The sequence below is a fragment of the Cavia porcellus genome, unplaced genomic scaffold, assembly GCF_034190915.1.
Source record: "Cavia porcellus strain 051 isolate PalLab524CR breed Dunkin Hartley unplaced genomic scaffold, mCavPor4.1 scaffold_24, whole genome shotgun sequence".
Taxonomy (NCBI): Eukaryota; Metazoa; Chordata; class Mammalia; order Rodentia; family Caviidae; genus Cavia; species Cavia porcellus.
The window spans coordinates 48637054-48654983 of NW_026947507.1; the positions used below are offsets into that span (position 1 = coordinate 48637054).

A 17930-nucleotide genomic window follows, 5' to 3' on the forward strand; every position below is an offset into this window, starting at 1 on the left:
CTAGCCCTCCGTGTGGTCTGTCCGTTGTAAACTATTAAAAATATCTGTGTGCATGCATAATGTAGTCTATGTGAAAGTGTATAAAACAAAATGTTTCCAGGAACTTTTCTAAGTAATAAACTTGTTCTAAGTTTCCATATCACTGATCTACGGGGACTTAAAGAGTAAGTCATTTGCTTTCATGTTTAATAGCAACAGTATGGTTTAGATGGGTCTGGAGGATATAAAGAACAGCAACTACGGAATATGGAAATAGAAGTAAATAGAGGAAGAATGCATCCAACTGAGTTTCACAGGAGAAAAGCTGACCTGATGGAATCCTTAGCTGTTGGTATTGATGATGGAAAAACAAAAACTTCTGGTAAGTGGTAAATTTGGAATCATAATTTTAATATATGTACAACCAAGTTTATATAATTTCATTTTATTTTGTGTTAAAATCAAATACATTGCAAGAGGCTTTATGTACTATGGATTAACATAATTCTATGTGTAATTGGGAGCTATTGTCTCTATTAGTAGCAAATTGTTCAGGATTTAGTGATCTGCAGCAGTATGTGTAATAAAATAGAGAGAGAAAAACATTTATTCAGCAGTTGAAGTTTTAGGTGCTTGGTGCTATAGAAACAGAGATAGAAGATACAAACAATGTCAATTCTCTGTAAAGGATAATATGGTAATTTAGAAAACTTGGATATAGTAACAAACAAGGGCATGGCTAAGGTAAGCAATAAGAGAATAAAGAAAAAGAATTGGTGGGATTTAGCTTTGGAACTTGTGCAAGGTTGACATTAGAAATGTATGACACCAATGTAAAAGGGTTCCTTTAGCCCTGAAAACTTCCCAACTTTATTTCTTGATAATGGCTATCTCTGGAGTAAGATGGAATCTCAGCATTGTTCTAATTTGCATTTTTCTTAAGACCCAGAGATATGAACACTTTTTCATGTATTTATTGGCCATTAAACAATATATTACAGGATAACGTGCATTCTCATGTTTGTAACAGTACAACTTAAACTAGCTAAATCTTGGAAGCAGCCTACATGTTGTTCATCAGTAGATGAATGGATAATGAAATGTGGTATATATTTTACATGTATACATAATTCATTCACAAAAAAGGATAAACTTGAATCATTTCTAGGAAAATGGATCCATCTTGATTATAGTATGAAGTGCAATAAAGTAGACATATAGACTTAAATAATGTATGAGTTCTCTAATATAAGAAAACTAAGGTAAAATCATACAAAGAACCCAGTATAAGAGAGATGGTAGGAACAAGGAGATCTTTTGCAGATGGAAAGGCAATACAGAGATGGAGGGAGGGAAGGGAAATAGCACTTAGAATTCAGATTTGTAATGTACATGTTAATTCCTCAGAGGTTTAATCAGTAAGGGTAGCAAACGTACACAGATTAAAAATTTAAAAATAAAAAAGTGTATGCCAACTATATAATGGTGATAGCAAATCTTCCTGTCTTTCAAATCTGTTTTTCTTCAGGAATTATTGAAGCACTTCATAGATACTATCAGAGTACTGCCACAGATGTGAGGCGTGTGTGGCTTTCTGCAGTGGTAGATCACTTTCATTCTTCTCTAGGTGACAAAAGTTGGGGTTGTGGTTACAGAAATTTCCAAATGCTACTTTCATCATTATTACAGAATGAGGCTTATGATGATTGCTTGAAAGGTATGTGAAACACAGATATAATGTATATGATTTGGGATGAATTAATATTTATCATGCATAATTAATAGCTAATAAAAGTACTATAGCTAATAAGATTTTTCTTTTCTCTGACTTTTTGAGACAGGATTTCACTATGAGTTCAGGCTGGCTTCAAACCTTCAAACTCACTTTGGAGCCCACGCTGGCTCCAAACTCGCAATGATCCTGCCTCAGCCTCCTGAGTGCTGGGATTGGAGGTGTGCATTACCACACCTGGGCTAGAAATTTCTTATTTATAAAATTTGAATTCTGGGTAGAGTGAGAGAAAATGATATAATAGAAGGCAGTAAAACTGTCTTGCAGGTTCCTCTAAAGTATGTAATAACTACTGAATGTTTGGTATTTTAGTAACTGTCCTATAATTTGTTTGCTCATATAATTTTAGGTATGTCAGTTCCTTGTATTCCAAAAATTCAGTCTATGATTGAAGATGCATGGAAAGAAGGTTTTGATCCTCAGGGGGCCTCTCAACTTAATAACAGGTTACAGGGAACAAAAACCTGGATTGGAGCATGTGAAGTATTTACCCTCCTGACTTCCCTGAGGGTCAAGTATGTACCTGAAAACCCCTAATTAATGTTATTGCCATATCTGGGAGACTTTATTTTTCTGAATTTTATGCTTATCAAACTGATAGTTAAAAATTAATGTAATTAACCCTGAAGAGCTTATGATGGAAACCAGCAATGATTTCTTATCTTAGGCTCTCACTTCTCTAAAGTCCTATTTTTCAGAGGCAACTGTCATTTTTCTTTTTAAGTGATGTGCTTTTTAGCCATTTCTTGGTTTATCAGTTTCAGGCATTGTCCTTTGCTTTTCTTTGTCTTCTGCCTCCTCACCCTCAATCCTCAACTCTTAATCTAATACGATTCAGTCAGTCTCTACTATTCTAAAATAGAGTTCACATTATAAATATTACTCTTTGCTGATTTTATTGCTTTTCCTGAAAAGCTTTTTAAAAAATTTTGTCAAGTAGACTAGGTATGGTGGCACACACCTGTAATCCAAGCACTCTGGAAGCTGAAGCAGGCAGATTGCTGTAAGTTCAAAGCCAGCCTAGGCTACAAAGTGACTTGAAGGCCAGCCTAAACAGTGTAGTGAAACCCTGACTCAAAAAAACAAAAACAAAATCGTTAATAACTATTTTTCATTTTTACTGTATGACTTAAATATTTCTTTTGAGTTACTTTCCTTTTTTTGTTTGTTCATTTTGTTACTTTTGAGATAGTCTTACTAATTAGTTCAGTCTTACCTTGAATTCATAGGGATCCTCTTGTCTCCGCCTCCCTAGTGCTGGGATTACAAGTGTGCACCACCATGCCCAGCTCTTATAAATTATTATTAAAGAAAGAAAAATTTCCTTCTAAAAGGCAAATACCTCCAGCTTCTTTCTTACTTCCATGGTTATTAATAATAACCCTGGCTATTAATAATACCCTGAATGTGTTTACTGTTAATAAGTTTACTGTTAATGTTAGTAATACCCTGAATGTGTTTACTACTTTCTATGTCTTCCTTTTGTTTTCTATATGAATTACACATTGTAGGGTACTGTTAAATATTCTAAATCTAAACATGCACTCCTACTGCTAACCCAAAAGTAGTGTTCTTACTTGAAAATAATTTATTCAGAAGTTTATTTGAGCACATAAACCTCAGTAATCAATGGTTGCAAACTATTCACAAGCTTGTGAGACTAAGGTTACCAACCACTGTAATTTGGACATTGGAAGATTTTGCTGCAAGAAAAACAAGGACAGATCATCTGTGCTACAAAGTGATAGAATTACTAAGTGATTTTGTACTTTACATTTTAAAAATAGTTATTGAATAGTACAAACAATGGGTCTGGTTGAAAAATTATTGTATGTTCAAAGATGATTTCCTCTTAAAGGAAGCATACTAGCATAGTTGGTATCAAAAAGGAAGTAGAGAGCTATATATAGATGTAGATATGCATTTTCTTAATCTTTACATGTACCCTTGTCTGTTACTGGAATTTGAGAAATTTATAGTGTTCAGATTATTTTTGAGATATGCCAATGGCTATTGGGAATTAAAATCAGAAGATTTTAGATACTTTAACAGCTGTGGCTCAAATTATATGCTGTTGACTTAAAAAAACAAGCCTGGTTCTCATTTAATATTCGATGACTTTTTTTTTTTTTGGTCTTTTTATCGGTACCGGGGATCGAACTCACGACTGCCTACTTGCAAGGCAGGCGCTTATGCCACTGAGCTAAATCTCCAGCCCTATTCAATGACTTTTAACATGTGAGAAAATATTTTGTAACCTGTAGATCAAAGCTTCATTGTGGTTATGTAAATAAATATTTCCTTCACAAAAATGATGATTTTTCAGGTTAATAATAAAATTTATGTTTGATATTTGTTCTTCCACCTTAGGAAAGTAATAGCTAGATAAATTTGGTTCATGTGTGTGTAAGAGAGAGAGAAAGATAGGTTTGTTTGCATTTTAAGAAATTTATTAGTATATGTTTGCAATACATAACATTTAATCATTTTGGAATTGCTCTATCTCACGTTGTTCACTTATACTACCTTTCCTAATACACATCTCTAATACTTCATCTGACTTTCTTCCCATCTGCAGAGTCTATCTCCCCATGTCCTACCATCTTTTCTTTTGCTCTTTAAATTATTTGTATTTGGATTCTCTGGTATGACAGAAACAGTACCATATTAAGCTTTCTATTAATTTCAGTTAGTACAGTGGCCTCAAGACTTAAGTTTTCCTACAAATTATGCAAAGTTATCCATCTTTATTGCTGAGTACATTGTGTGTATGAACCATATTTTCTTTATCCTCTAATGTGTGTTGATGAATGTACAGGCTGCTGCTGTGACATAACACTTGTTTTGCTAATTTATAAGGATTAGTATGCATGTATCAGTGTAACAGGACTTTGTTTTAGGAAGATACCAAGAAGAGGTAAAAGTCGGTCAAATGGAATTTATAGTTTTAGTTTTTTTGGCATGTCTCTTTATTTCCATAGTGATTATTAGTCTACATCCTACATCCTTACCAGAAATATAAAAAATTTCCTATTTCTCCTAAATTTCAGTGGCATTTGTTGTTTTGTGACTCCTTGACCATAGCCATTCTTATTGATATAAGGGGGAACCTCAGTATTGTTTTGATTATCGTATCTCTAATGGCCAAAGATGCTGAACGTTTTTTCATGTACTTACTGGCCATTTGTTCTTTTTTGTTCTTCTGTTTGTTTCAGTTGCCCATTCTTTGATTGGATCTTTTTATTTTGGGGAGATCTTATTTTTTGAGTTCTAATCTAGATACCACTCTTTGTCCAAGTAGTACCTGGCAAATTTTTTTCCTGTTTCAGAGTTTATCTCTTCACTGTCTTGGTGGTTTGCTTTGCTGTTGTGGCCTTTTAATTTGATATGATCCAATTCGTTGATTCTAGGTACAGCATTGTATCTAATGCAGTTGTAGTTTCATTCAGAAAATCCCTGCCTATGCCTGAATCTTCAAGTAGTTACTTATTTTTCTCCCAGCAGATTCAGTGCTTTTGTTTTTCTTTCAAGATCTTTGATTTCATTTTGATTTGATTATAGTGCAGGTAAGAGATACAGGCATAGATTCATTCTTTTACATGTGTATAGCCAGTTTTTCCAGCACCTTTTGTTAAAGACCCTATGGTTTTTCAGTGTGTGCTTTTGGCCTCGTTGTCAAAATGAAATAGCTAAAGGTGCTTGAGGTTTTTCCTGACTCCCCTGTTCTGTTCCATTGGTCAGCATGGTGGTTTTTCTGCCAGTACTGTGCTGTTTTGATTACTGTACATTTGTTGTATAATTCAGATCTGGGATTTTAATGCCTCCTTCATTCTCTTGCTCAGGAGTGCTCTGACTTGTCTGAGTCTCTTCTGGTTCCATATCAATTTTAGAATTACTTTTTCTAGCTCTGTGAAGGATGATAGTGGTATTTTGATTGGAATTGCTATATAATATTACCATTTTTGGTAATATGGCCCTTTTGACAATTTTTGTTCTGCCTATCCAAGAACAAAAAGTTTCTTCAGTCGCTTTTGTCAGGGCAATATACTTTTTATTATAGAGATTTTTCATTTTCTTGGTTAGGTAAATTCCTAGGTATTTAATTTTTTTAAGGGACCATGTTGTATAGGAGTTTAATCCTAAATTTTTGTGTGTTGATTTTGTATGCTGCCACTATGCTAAATTTATTACTTCTTAGGGTCTTTTGCTTGGGATTTATGAGTCTTCTGTGTAAAAGATCATGTCATCTGCAAATAAGGGAAGTTTGACATCTACCTTTCCTAATTGTACCTAATTTATTTCTTTCTCTTTACTTATTGCTTTAAAATTTTGATTACAGTATTGAGTAAGCATTGTAAGAGTGAACACCCTTATCTTCCTGATTTTAGAAGGAGGACTTTCAGTTTTTCCCAGTTTAGTATGTTTATGGAAGTGGGTTTTTCATAACTGGCTTTTATTGTTTGAGGTAAGGTCCTTTCCATCACAATTTCTTTTAATCATGAATGGATGTTACATATTGTCAGAGGTCTTTGTACCTATTTAAATGACTGTGTAATTTTTATCTATTTATGTGGTGTATTGATTTATATTTTTTTAATTGGTATTGCGAGAGTCTATTTCTGTAATATAGGCTGGCCTTGAACTCACTTTGTGGCCTTGAACTCATGGCAATCCTCTTGCCTCAGCTTCTAGAATGCTGGAATTACAGGTGTGTGCCACCATGCCTGCCCTGATTTATGTATATTGAACCATTTTTGCATCCTTGGGATTAAGCTGATTTGGTCATGGTGTAAGTATCTTATTGAGAATTTTTGCATCCATGTTCATTAAGAATACTGGTCTATTGTGTGTGGTTTATTTTATTTTATTTTGGAATCCTTGTCTGAGTATCAGGGTATATTGAAGGAATTCCTTTTCTGAGTATCAGGATATATTGAAGGAATGACTTTGGCAGTGTTTCTTCCCTTTAAGTTTAATTGATGAGTTTGAGGGTTTGAGGAGTACTGGCACTACTTCCATGAAGTTCTGGTAAAATTCAGTGGTGAACTGACTGGTTTTTTTCTTAATTGATGGAATTTTTATTATTACCTCTATTTCATTGCCTAGTGTTGATCTATTGAAGGTGTTTATATATTCTTCATTCAGCGTTGATAATTCATATGTGTCTAGAAATTTATTTCTTCTAGTTTCTATGATTTATTGGAACATGAGTTTTCAAAATAGTTTCTTATAATCATCTGGATTTCAGTGTTATCTTGTGGTTTTGCCTTTTGTCATCTCAAAGTATATTAATATGACTCTTGATAAGTTTAACAAGGTTTGTCAGTCTATGGTTTCAAAGAACCAACTCTGATTAATTGATCCCTTGTATTTTTATTTTATTGTCAATTTCATTAATTGCTTTTCTCTTACAATTTCTTTCAGGTTTTGAATTTGAATTGATCTTGTTTTTCTAGAACCTTAAGATGCATCATTAAGGTGTTTATTTTATATGGCCCAATTTTTTTAATGTGGGCATACACAAGTGTAATTGTACTCTTAGAACTGCTTTGATTGTGTTCTATAGATTTGAGTATGCTGTGCTGCCATTGTCACTGGGTTCCAGAAACTTCTGTTTCCTAATTTCTTCTGTGGCTATTGATCATTCAAGAGTACATTACTTAATCTTCATGCTGCATTATGGTAGTATGCAGGAGGTTTTGTATTTTATGCGTACTTTGTGGTCTAAGATATAGTCTATTTTAGACAAAGTCAGTGTATTACTGAAAAAAATTATACTTTATTGTACTCTCATTTGTGTATTGAAGTTCCCTACACCACTTGTGTTGATGATTATATAACCTTTAATGATCAGTAATATTTGTTTCATTGAATGGTGTGGGCTGGTATTTGGTACATGTATAATTAACAATTATATTTCCGGGGCTAGGGATTTAGCTCAGCGGCATATGCGCGTGCCTTGTAAGCAGCAGTCGTGAGTTCGATCCCTGGTACCGATAAAAAGGAAAAAGACAAAAAAACAATTATATTTCCTCCTGTTGCATTCTTTTTACCACAAAGTAGTAACCTTTATCTCCTTTGCTCAGTTTTTGCTTGATGTATACTTTGTTTGCCAGTAGGACAGCTACTTCTGCTTGCTTTCAGGCAATGCTTACATGGTATATAATTTTCCATTCTTTTGCTTTCAGTTTTTGTGCTTCTTTGTGGATGAAGTATCTCTTCTGGGGAACACATAGTTGGATTTTGTTCTTTGATCCTGTCTGTCAATCTGTGTCTTTTGATTGAAGAGTTACTATTGAAAGTTATCACCTGAATCCTGTCATTATATTATTTTTTCATTGCTGATTCTTTCATTGTTTTCCTTTGTTGAACTATTGTCATTTTACATCTATTTTGTTTTAGTACTGTTGTGATAATACTCTGTCTAGGATTCCTTTTAATACTTTTTTCAATGCTGGTTTCATGGTCATTTCTTAAGTGCTCTTGGAATGTCTTTTATTCTTATCAATTTTGAAAGATAGTTTTGTTGAATATGTTAGTCTTTGTTGTATTTTTATTTTGGGGTTTGAGAAATTTTGCTTAAAGTTCTCCTAGTCTTTCAGCATTGTGTTGAAAAATTAACTTTTACTATCTTGCCTATACGTTACTTCATTTTTTATTATTTGGCCTTTTTGAGACAGGGTCTTGCTGTGCAATTTGGGCTGGCTTTGTAGCCCAGGCTGCTCTCAAACTTGCAGTGATCCTCTTGCCTTGGCCTCCCAACTCTTGGGATTATAGGCATGTACAATCACACCTGGATTTGTTCATTCTTCCTTTCTTTTCTTTTCTTTTTCTTTTTCTTTTTTCTTTTTTCTTTTTTTTTTTTTTTTTTTTGGCACTGGAAAGCAAACTCAGAACCTTGTGCTTCTTAAACAGGTGCAGTATTGCTCATCTATATCCCTAGCTACTTCATGGGGTTTTTAAATTTAATTTTAGTATTCTTTTTGCTGAATTCCTGAGATTTTTAAACTTAACCACTACGATGTATATCACCATCCACAGGTCCGACCATACATCATTCATGTAATTTAAAACTTGCTTTAACGGGTTCAGCTTCTTTGTAGTAACCCAAAAAGATTGAAAACAAATTAGGCTGGATGTTATAGCTGAGAGAAGGAAAAAAGAAGAAGGAAAGGAAGAGGATAGTTCAGAAAGAAATAAGGAGAAAAATGAGGTAACACTAAGTGAAAGAAAAGAGAGAACTTTTTTTTGCATTTTAAAATTTTTTTGGTAGGGCAAATCTCTTTTTATTTTATTTAGAGAAAGACTAAACAAAACAGAAAATGGGTAGAAATAACACATATGTTCAGAGAAAAAATAAACAGAAATCACTAGTTAATGTTAACATACTGTCCTTTTACAAATAGTTGTTCAAGATACAAAAGTGGAACATATAAAGTGGGAATTCAAACAGTGAGACTGCAAACACTTCTGTTCAACTATCCAACAAAAACTTAGTAATATGGTTTTCAGTCCTATACACTTAAACATACATGCAGTTTATCCATATCTTTATTTATGTTGGGATTAAACAAACTAAAGCAGGCTAAAGTCATTCTGAACAAAGAATGATAGTAGTGCTGGATGTCATATCATGACACTCTGGGATCAGTACTGGATACTGTAGTGTCTTTTTTAAAAATTTTTATTAAAAGAAAGACTGAAGAAAACAGAAAACAGGCACAAATAAATCACTAGTTGATGATTACAGATTGTCCTCTTACAAATAGTTATTCAAGATACTAAAGTGGAGCATATAAAGTGGGGATTCAAACAGTGAGACTGCAACCAGTTGTGTTCAACTAGCCAACAAAAACTTAGAAATGTGATTATCAGTCCTATACACTTAAACATATATGCAGTTATCCATATCTTCAATTATGTTGAGATTGAACAAACACAAGCAGGCTAATATCACTCTGAACAAAGAATAATACTATTACTGAATGTCACATTATGACACTCCAGGATCAGCACTGGTACTTTAGTGTCTCTTTTTCTTCAAAGAATTGGTTCATTTCATCATGTGTCATAAGATCAGTTCTCATAATCTGGTTATAGATTCTACACATGTATGAGTCTTAACATGTATTTCTAACCTTTCTGTATTAGAGGGAGAAACAAAAAAGCAAGACAAAACAAAACCAAAAAAAGACATATAAAATGGTTGTACAAGGAGTTCTACCATAGTTCCTGTGCTGTCTCTTGTTATCTTCAATAGAATTGACTATATCATCAGAAATAATATAATTAAATATATCAGTACATAACAGTACTAATAAAAACAGAACTTTCTATATAGTATAAAACTTTTTTAAAAAGGCAGTAATCAAACCAGAATGTGTATCGTAGAGTGTTGTCATCTTCTGTGTAGTTGCCTATACTCTCAGACTTGATATTACCAATTATATCAGTTTTGCATAATATCTTTCAATACCAAACAGCAATCAAACAAACTAGATTTAACTAAGATCAGTCATGATAAAACAGTATAAGTCATACAGGGCTCTAGATTAAGATAATAGGAAATTAAAGATGATTACTGTGCTGTATCCTGATGTTTTTGGGATAGCTGTCTGTGCCCTCAAATGTAATGTAAGCAGACAAACTGGGACAGAAGAAAATCCATCAAAAAAAATTTTAAAAAAAGAATAAAATCTAAGCAGAGTGGTGCGAGTAATGTGAGTTTAAAAACCTAATACACTATTAACAGATCTTTTGCCATCTTCTTTAAGACTCTCCCTCCCCTTTCACTTCCCCAGGGAACACTGTGCATTTTTGGGTCTGACAAGATCCTTGGTTTTAAATTAGGTGGGTGGGGGACCAACCTGCTATTTATGTAAGTGGTTCTGAACCTTCTCTCTCCTGGACTTGATCTCTAATTGTATTCCTTTACCTATTAAAGCCTGTCTTTGCAACCTATCCACAAATATGGGTCTAGTTGCCCCTATTACTCTCTGGTTCTCTGTCACATAGAGCATTGTTCTCTCATATTTGATTTTCAGTCCATGTACTCTTGTCATGTTAATTACATTTCCTATAAATAGCATTTCGGTGGACCCTGCCTTCTGATCTACTCTATGTGTGGGTTTTTTTTTTTTTTAATTTTATTTAAGAAGAAAAAAAAACACACAAAAAGGGTACGAGTTATACAGAATTTCAGAAAAAATAAACAGTAGGAAATCACTAGTTAATAGATTACATATTGTCATCTTAGACATAGTTGTTCAAGTTACAAAATTAAAGCATATAAAGTGGACATTCAAACGGTGAGACTGCAAACAGTTCTGTTCAGTGATCCAACAAAACTCAGGAATATGGTTATCTATCTTACACACTTAAATATACATGCAGTTATATCCGTTAGAGCACTTTCTTTTCCTCTATTTTATACAATGACAGTTACACATTTTGGGTTTATTATTCCAACAGTTCTTATTACTTTTTTTTGAAGAGAATAAAACCAAATGTGACATAACAAAACTGAGTCAGTCAAATCAAAAGGATGGACGTAATACATACCGTAAAAACAAAATACAAGGTGATCAACAATGGTTACCATAATACCTCTTGCTATCTTAAAGAGTCGTCTATATCATCAGTTATAAAAAAATTGAACAAAACAGTAAAGCACAAACCCAATAAAACCAAAACATTGGACACATTACAGAACTTCAAAAGAAGATAATAATCAAATCAGGATCGGCATCATAATGAATTTTATTGTCTTCACAGTTGTTGCCTATACTCACAAACTTGGTAGTATCAAGCAAAACAGAGTAGAGGAAAATCAGTCGAAGCAAGATGGTGAGAGCAAATACAGGGTTTCAAATCAAGTTAATAGGAAATCAAAGTGGGTTACTATAATATATCTTACTATTTTTAATTTATTTTTCCCTTAAAAAGATAAAAATAAAAAAGTAAATAATAAAAAAGGAGATTGAGGTAAAAGAGGGCATAACAACAAAACAGCACATGTCAAAATATAACGATTTAAGCAAAATAGTGTTTGACCACAAGATATCCCGACATAAAAGTAGTTACCATAGTGTCTCTTGCCTTGAAATCTTTGAGTATAACTTTGTATACTGTAGCATCAAACATATCAAGACAATGTAAAACCACTCAAGTGAATGACAGTATTAGTTGATTTAGAATCAACTAACAGAAAATGAACAATGGTGTCTGTATAGTCTCCTTGTTTATAACAGTTCTTGTTTATATTATCACATATAATAAAATCCAATAAGATACAACATGTTAAGACCAATGGAGACAGAAGAACAAAAGCTTGATGGGACTTCAAAACAAGGTGATATTAAATCAGCACTAGCTATTATGATGTCTTGTTTTCTCCAAAATAGCTGTTCCTACCATCCAATCTTCTCTGCCTCATTTCTGTTGAGCTCTTTTTCTGTCATTAGTTCTCAGTTTCGCTTCTTCATTTTGCTTTCTGCTCCATTATTGTGGCCTTTCTGCCACAGTTTCTGGAATCTTGGTATTTTTCTCTTTTAGAATGTCCTGCATTATTACCTATAGAGTTGAATTGGTGGTTGTGCATTCCCCCAGTTCCTCTTTATCCTGGAAGCACCTTGTTTCTCCATTACTTTCTAGGGACAGTTGTACAGGATATATCAATCATGGCTGGAGGTTATTGTCTTTCAAAGGTTGAATTATTTTGCCCCACACCCTTCATGATTTGATGGTTTGTGCTGAGAAGTCCGCTATAATTCTGATGGGTGTTCCCTTGTAAGTGATCTGTTTCTTGTCTCTGATGGCTTTTAATATTCTGTTCTTATATTGGATTTCTGGAATTTTGATTATTATATGCCTGGGTGTAGTTCTGCTTGGGTTGTAGGTGGCTAGGGTCCTGTATGCCTCATAGATCTGAGTATCTTTACCTTTTCCCATATTAGGGAAGTTCTCCTTGATTATTTCTATGAATAGCCTTTGCAGTTCATTTGTTTGTATCCCTGCTTCTTCTTTACATTCTTAATTCTTAAGTTATAGAGCCTCTTTATCATCTTCTAGCCTTTGTATTGTTACTGCTTGTTTCCTTATTATTTTTAAGAAGGTTTTCATTTCATGCTCCCACATTACAAATCTGTCCTCCAGTTTAGATAATCTCTCCTTACTTTCTTTCAAGCTGTTATGCTAGCTTTCAATAGAGTTTTTATAGTTTCCTGGTAATCTCTTTGAACCTGCTTCACATAGCCTATGTTTTCTCTATTTTCTCCATCAAACAACTCTCCCCTTTTTTTCTGTTGTACCATTCCACCATCTGTTTTTTTCTTAGGCGGTGCTTAGCATTTCTCTAACTATTCCACTTATATCTTGATTTACTTGGTTAAATACTTCACTTCTGAACTCATCTACAAGGTCCCAGATATTTCGCTTTATGTCTACTGGTGCCATGCCTGATACTGCATGTTTTCTCTCCTCATTCTCCTTTGCATTTACCTTTCCCAGATCAGTGTTCTCAGGATTGGGGACTGAGGACCCTTTCTTGTTGCTCCCTCTTCCCATACTTTTTTTTCCTTCCATACAAGCGTATATATGAGGCCCAGTTTCTTTTTTTGTCGGTTGTAGTTCGTTTGAATTGTGCTGGCTAGGTGTTCCTGCCCACTGCATTTGGGCAGGAATCCCATTGTACTAGGGAGACAAAGACCTGGGCAGCCTATGCTGGGCCTGCGCCTCCAGGTCAGTCAGCCTGCTGAAGGCTTCACTGCATTATGGTGCACTGCCAGGCACAGGGACCTGATTTGGGCAAGCCTACTGGGTCATAGTCCACGGCATCACCCAGGTCAAGCGCTCTCCACCAATCCCACTTGAGAGGGCAATATGTGACTGAAGTCACTGCAGCATCCTGTTCTGGCTAGTCTACCTGGTCCCAGAGTGTCCTCTGTTGGAGCCTCCTAGTCTATGGAAGGGTCCCCATTCCTCTTGTTCACCACAGGTCGATGCAGGGCTCCCTGCCAGCTCTGCTCTCAATTCGGCTCGCCAATACCCGCCCTCAGAGCTTTCGCATTTCTATCCCAGCTGTGCCAATTCAGATGAAGCAGTGGTGGCAGGAAATTCAAGCCGCAGGTTACAGAGGCACAGGTTCCAGCTTTGGCACTGAAACTTTAGCTGTTCCAGTCATAGCACTGGGATTGCATTTCCAGTTGGTTTCTCTCAGCTTAGTTCATTCCTGGGTCAGCAGGGTATATCTCCCCCTGCTTAGGACTCCCCACACTGTACCATTCCTGGAATCTAAGCTAGCTATCTCAGAGAGCCTCCATAGTTGCTGTTATCTATCTGCCATGTTCTCCCAGAAGTGAAGCCAGGTGGTAGAGGTATTTCTGTGGTAGAGTTTTGTTTGTCTTTTCATTGTACTTCACACAGGAATTTATTTCTGCTGTTATTAATAATCTCTTGAAAAGATAAACAGTTGATGTTGAAAATCATGTTTATTCTACACCCATTGCATATTAAAAGCTTTTATTTAAAAAATGAAAATGAGATTATTTTTAGCACTTAAAAGTGAGTGGTGAACTGTAAAATATTTAGAGCTTACAAAGATTTCACCAGAGGCGAAGAACAAAGAGTCAGGATACAGATTTAAGGGGAAAGGGAAGTGAAGAGCAAAGTCTCTTTGTTATTATGCTCCATCAGGTTTTACTTTTCAGTTGTAATGGATACAGTAAAAATTTTCACTCAGAAATACCATTTATTAGTAAATATTTCATATATACAATGAGATAAATCAAGAATACTCAAAACTGGGTGTGGTGATGCACACCTATAATCTCAGCACTTGGGAGGCTGAGGCAGGAGGATTGCTTCAAATTTAAGGCTAGTCTGTACTACACAATAAAACTGTATCTCAAAAAGAAAAAAAATGCTCATGCAAACATTGTATAATAGCAAAAAGTTAGAAAACCAGACAATAGATAAATAATGAATTAAAAAAGTAGAAGACTAGCCAGGGGTGGTGGCATATGCCTATAATTTCAGCGCTCAGGGGGCTGAAGCCAGAGGATCAATCACCTTGAGTTGGAGGCCAGCCTGGGCTACCTAGTGAGTTCAAGGCCTATATGGTGAGACCCTGTCTCAAACAACAAAAATAGAAGACTAAAAAAGCGAGTAAAAGTGTGTGAAGTAGTGCAACAGACAAAAACATAGATACATTTCAAAGACAATATTGATCAAGTCAAACGTCTATCGTCAGGTTAAGTACTACTGGTCTACCACATGTAGGGAGCCACTGAAGGTGGAAATTGACATCTGTGGAAGCCTGCCAGCCAGGTCTGAGAACAAAGACCATCCAGGATAAGTCACAAAAGAAGTAACTCCAACTCCCAAAAATCGGGCCCTTGGTTTGCCATACATGTAGATTACTCAGCAATGGAATGTCATGTGATTTTGCTAAATAAATGCCTCTATTGGGGGGGGAGCAGTTCCTTTCCTCCTATCCAGAGAGTTAGGGCTCCCCTTGACTCCAGCTTTCCTCTATTTATTTTTTTCATCATCTTATAGTTCATCACCCCCAGAACCTTAAGAGCTGTGTGGATTGTGGTATACGGTGCCTAAAACATAGATAGAATAACACATAAGGGTGAGAGAACATTTCTCATGTGTGTGCAGCAAGGGGGATAAGTGCACTAGTGATGGTCAATAGTGATCCCTGGAATATATTGATACTGGCTTATCAGGTATGAAAACTGGGCCACATTGAATAAAGGAGTTTCTCTAGAGCCAGTTATAAACAAGCCTGTGAAAAACAGCAACAACAAAGAGGTGTGTTGATTTTATCAGTTGTTTAATTATAGAACAAACAATTCTAAAGAATCATAGGCCTCTATGGAACTGTTTGTTTATACTTGATTACAGTATTTACCTTTCTTTTGTGGATTTTGATTAGGAATATCTTAATGATTGCAAACTTGATGAGACAGCCATAAAGAAATGCTCTGTGCAAAATCAAGTCCCGAACAGGAAAAATATGGTGGAATAAGTGGAACTCCAATAAAGTTTAGGCTCTCTGACTTTGCTCTATTAGACAAGGAAGCAGCACTGAGGTACAAAAGGGACCTTTCCCTATTAGAGAAGTGTTTAACTGAGTCACAAGCAGCAATCCCCACATTTTCAGCCCAGAGAACTTTTTGCTGAGTCACAGATTGGAACTTCTATCTTTTCTCTATCTACTTTGCAAATAGCAGTAAAAAGACCCAGACAGGTAGGGAAGTACATGGAGGTTTTCAATATATCTACTCTTACTGAACTTCAGATTCCCAATAATCCAGGAAACTCCTAGTAGGGCTTGCCTCAGCTCCCCGAATTATGGAGGTATTCACCTGAATTTCTCCCCAGACCCACGCTCTGCCAGCAAGAACATTTCTGATCTCTGGTAAACAACAAAAGACAGTGGAGGTTGAGACCTTAGTCCCTCCTCCAGATTCATACTAACTCTTGAAAAGGGACATCAAGTTATTCCTGCTGGAGTTTATGGGCCTCTGCCCCAAAGAACAGTAGGACTCCTATTACATTGCTGCAGTCTCACTTTAAAAGATCTCCAGGTTTTGCCTGGTATCATTGATACTGATTGTACAGAGGAAATCAAGGTTATGGTTCAGTCTACTCAAAACACTGTTCAAATCACCGTGGATTCTCATATTGCTCAGTTGGTTATTATTTCGTTAACAAAGATTAGAAAATCTATTAACAAGGAAAGGGTATTCAAGGGTTTTGGGTCTTCTGATACTTATAGGGTTCAACAGATTAAACAGAATTCTCCCAAGAGGAAATTGATAATTGAAGGAAAAGCATTAAAGGACTTTTAGACACAGGAGCAAATGTTTCTGTTATTGCCCAATGCCACTGACCTCTGGATGTAACAACTACAGATCTACAGGGGACGGGCAGTGTTTCTCATCCTGGTAGAAGCACTAAATTATTAACCTGGAGGGGATGTAGGTCATTCAGGACATTTCTTACCTTAAGTCTTCCCTCAGTCAATTTATGGGGTCATGATGTATTACAGGATATAGGACATTTCTGTTTAGCCCCAACTCTTTGGGGACTCTTTAGATGTTGTAACAAGGTTTTCTCCCCCACTCAAGGATTTAGTAAATATTATCAAGGAAGGGGAGTACTCCTCACTCAGGAGAAGCTTGTAGCAGCTCATTCACCAGTTAATAAACATAAAAGTGGTATATCTAGACTAGCCTTTGAAATATTCCAACTTTCATAATAAAAGAAGAAGTCAGAAAAATAGACTATTATAAGATTTCTAGGATGCTAATCAAACCATGAAACTTATGGTAGTACTTCAACCAAGATTGCCCAGTCCTGTAGCTATTCCTTTGTATTTTTCCCTCATTGCAATTGATTTAAAAGACTACTCTTTTACTATTCCCCTTCATCTTCAACATAAAAAGTGTTTTGCCTTTAGTGTACCCTCTGTTAATCATGAGATACCCTTTTTATATTTGGATTACCTCCATTAGCAAAGATATATTTTGCCCCAAACTGTTCATATTCAAATTAAGCATCTTGCAAATTTATCAGATTTTCAGACCTTACCTGGTAATATTGTCTCTACCCAGTTCTTAAGCTAACAACTCATGGTTTAGATACTTTCTTTGACATTCTCAAGGAGGATCCAGACCCACATTCCAAGGATACTTACGTCAAAGACTAAAGCCATGTTGGACAAAGTTAATCTGGCTCTCTCTAATGTCCAACTTTCTAGAGTTGACAAGTCTTTTCCAATGTTTTTAATTATTTTCCCAACTCAGTATATGCCCACTGGGATTCTTTGGCAGTCTCCGGGCTCTCTACGATGACTATATATGCCCCATACTCTGTACAAAACCATTACTCCATTTTGTGAGGCTGTGGCAGAACTTATCACATGTGCGTGAACATGTGCTATTCAGCTCTCTGATCACGAGGCACAAACTTTCATTATTCCCTTTTCTTCTGTTCAACAACAATGGCTATGACAGTTTTGAACCTCTTGGCAATTTGTGTTAGCTAACTTCCCTGGTGTTAGTGATTGTTATCCTCCAGGCCACAGCCAGAGCACAACAGAGCCACCTCCCATGGAGCCACGTCCTGTGGCCTGCCCACCAGCCAG

At 35.6% G+C, this 17930-nt stretch overlaps 1 protein-coding gene across 3 annotated transcripts in view; it reads left to right on the top strand.

Annotated features, from left to right (window-relative positions):
* The window catches only part of Zup1 (zinc finger containing ubiquitin peptidase 1), a 38452-nt gene that overhangs the window by 12137 nt on the left and 8385 nt on the right, over positions 1 to 17930 (top strand). For 2 of the 3 annotated variants that reach the window (XM_013143588.3, XM_013143587.3), the window contains exons 5-7: positions 193 to 361; positions 1508 to 1696; positions 2121 to 2286. In XM_013143588.3, the coding sequence (XP_012999042.1) occupies positions 193 to 361; positions 1508 to 1696; positions 2121 to 2286 (524 nt within the window). The remainder of the gene's footprint in view (positions 1 to 192; positions 362 to 1507; positions 1697 to 2120; positions 2287 to 17930) is intronic. The other variant, XM_063235024.1, reaches the window with a different exon arrangement.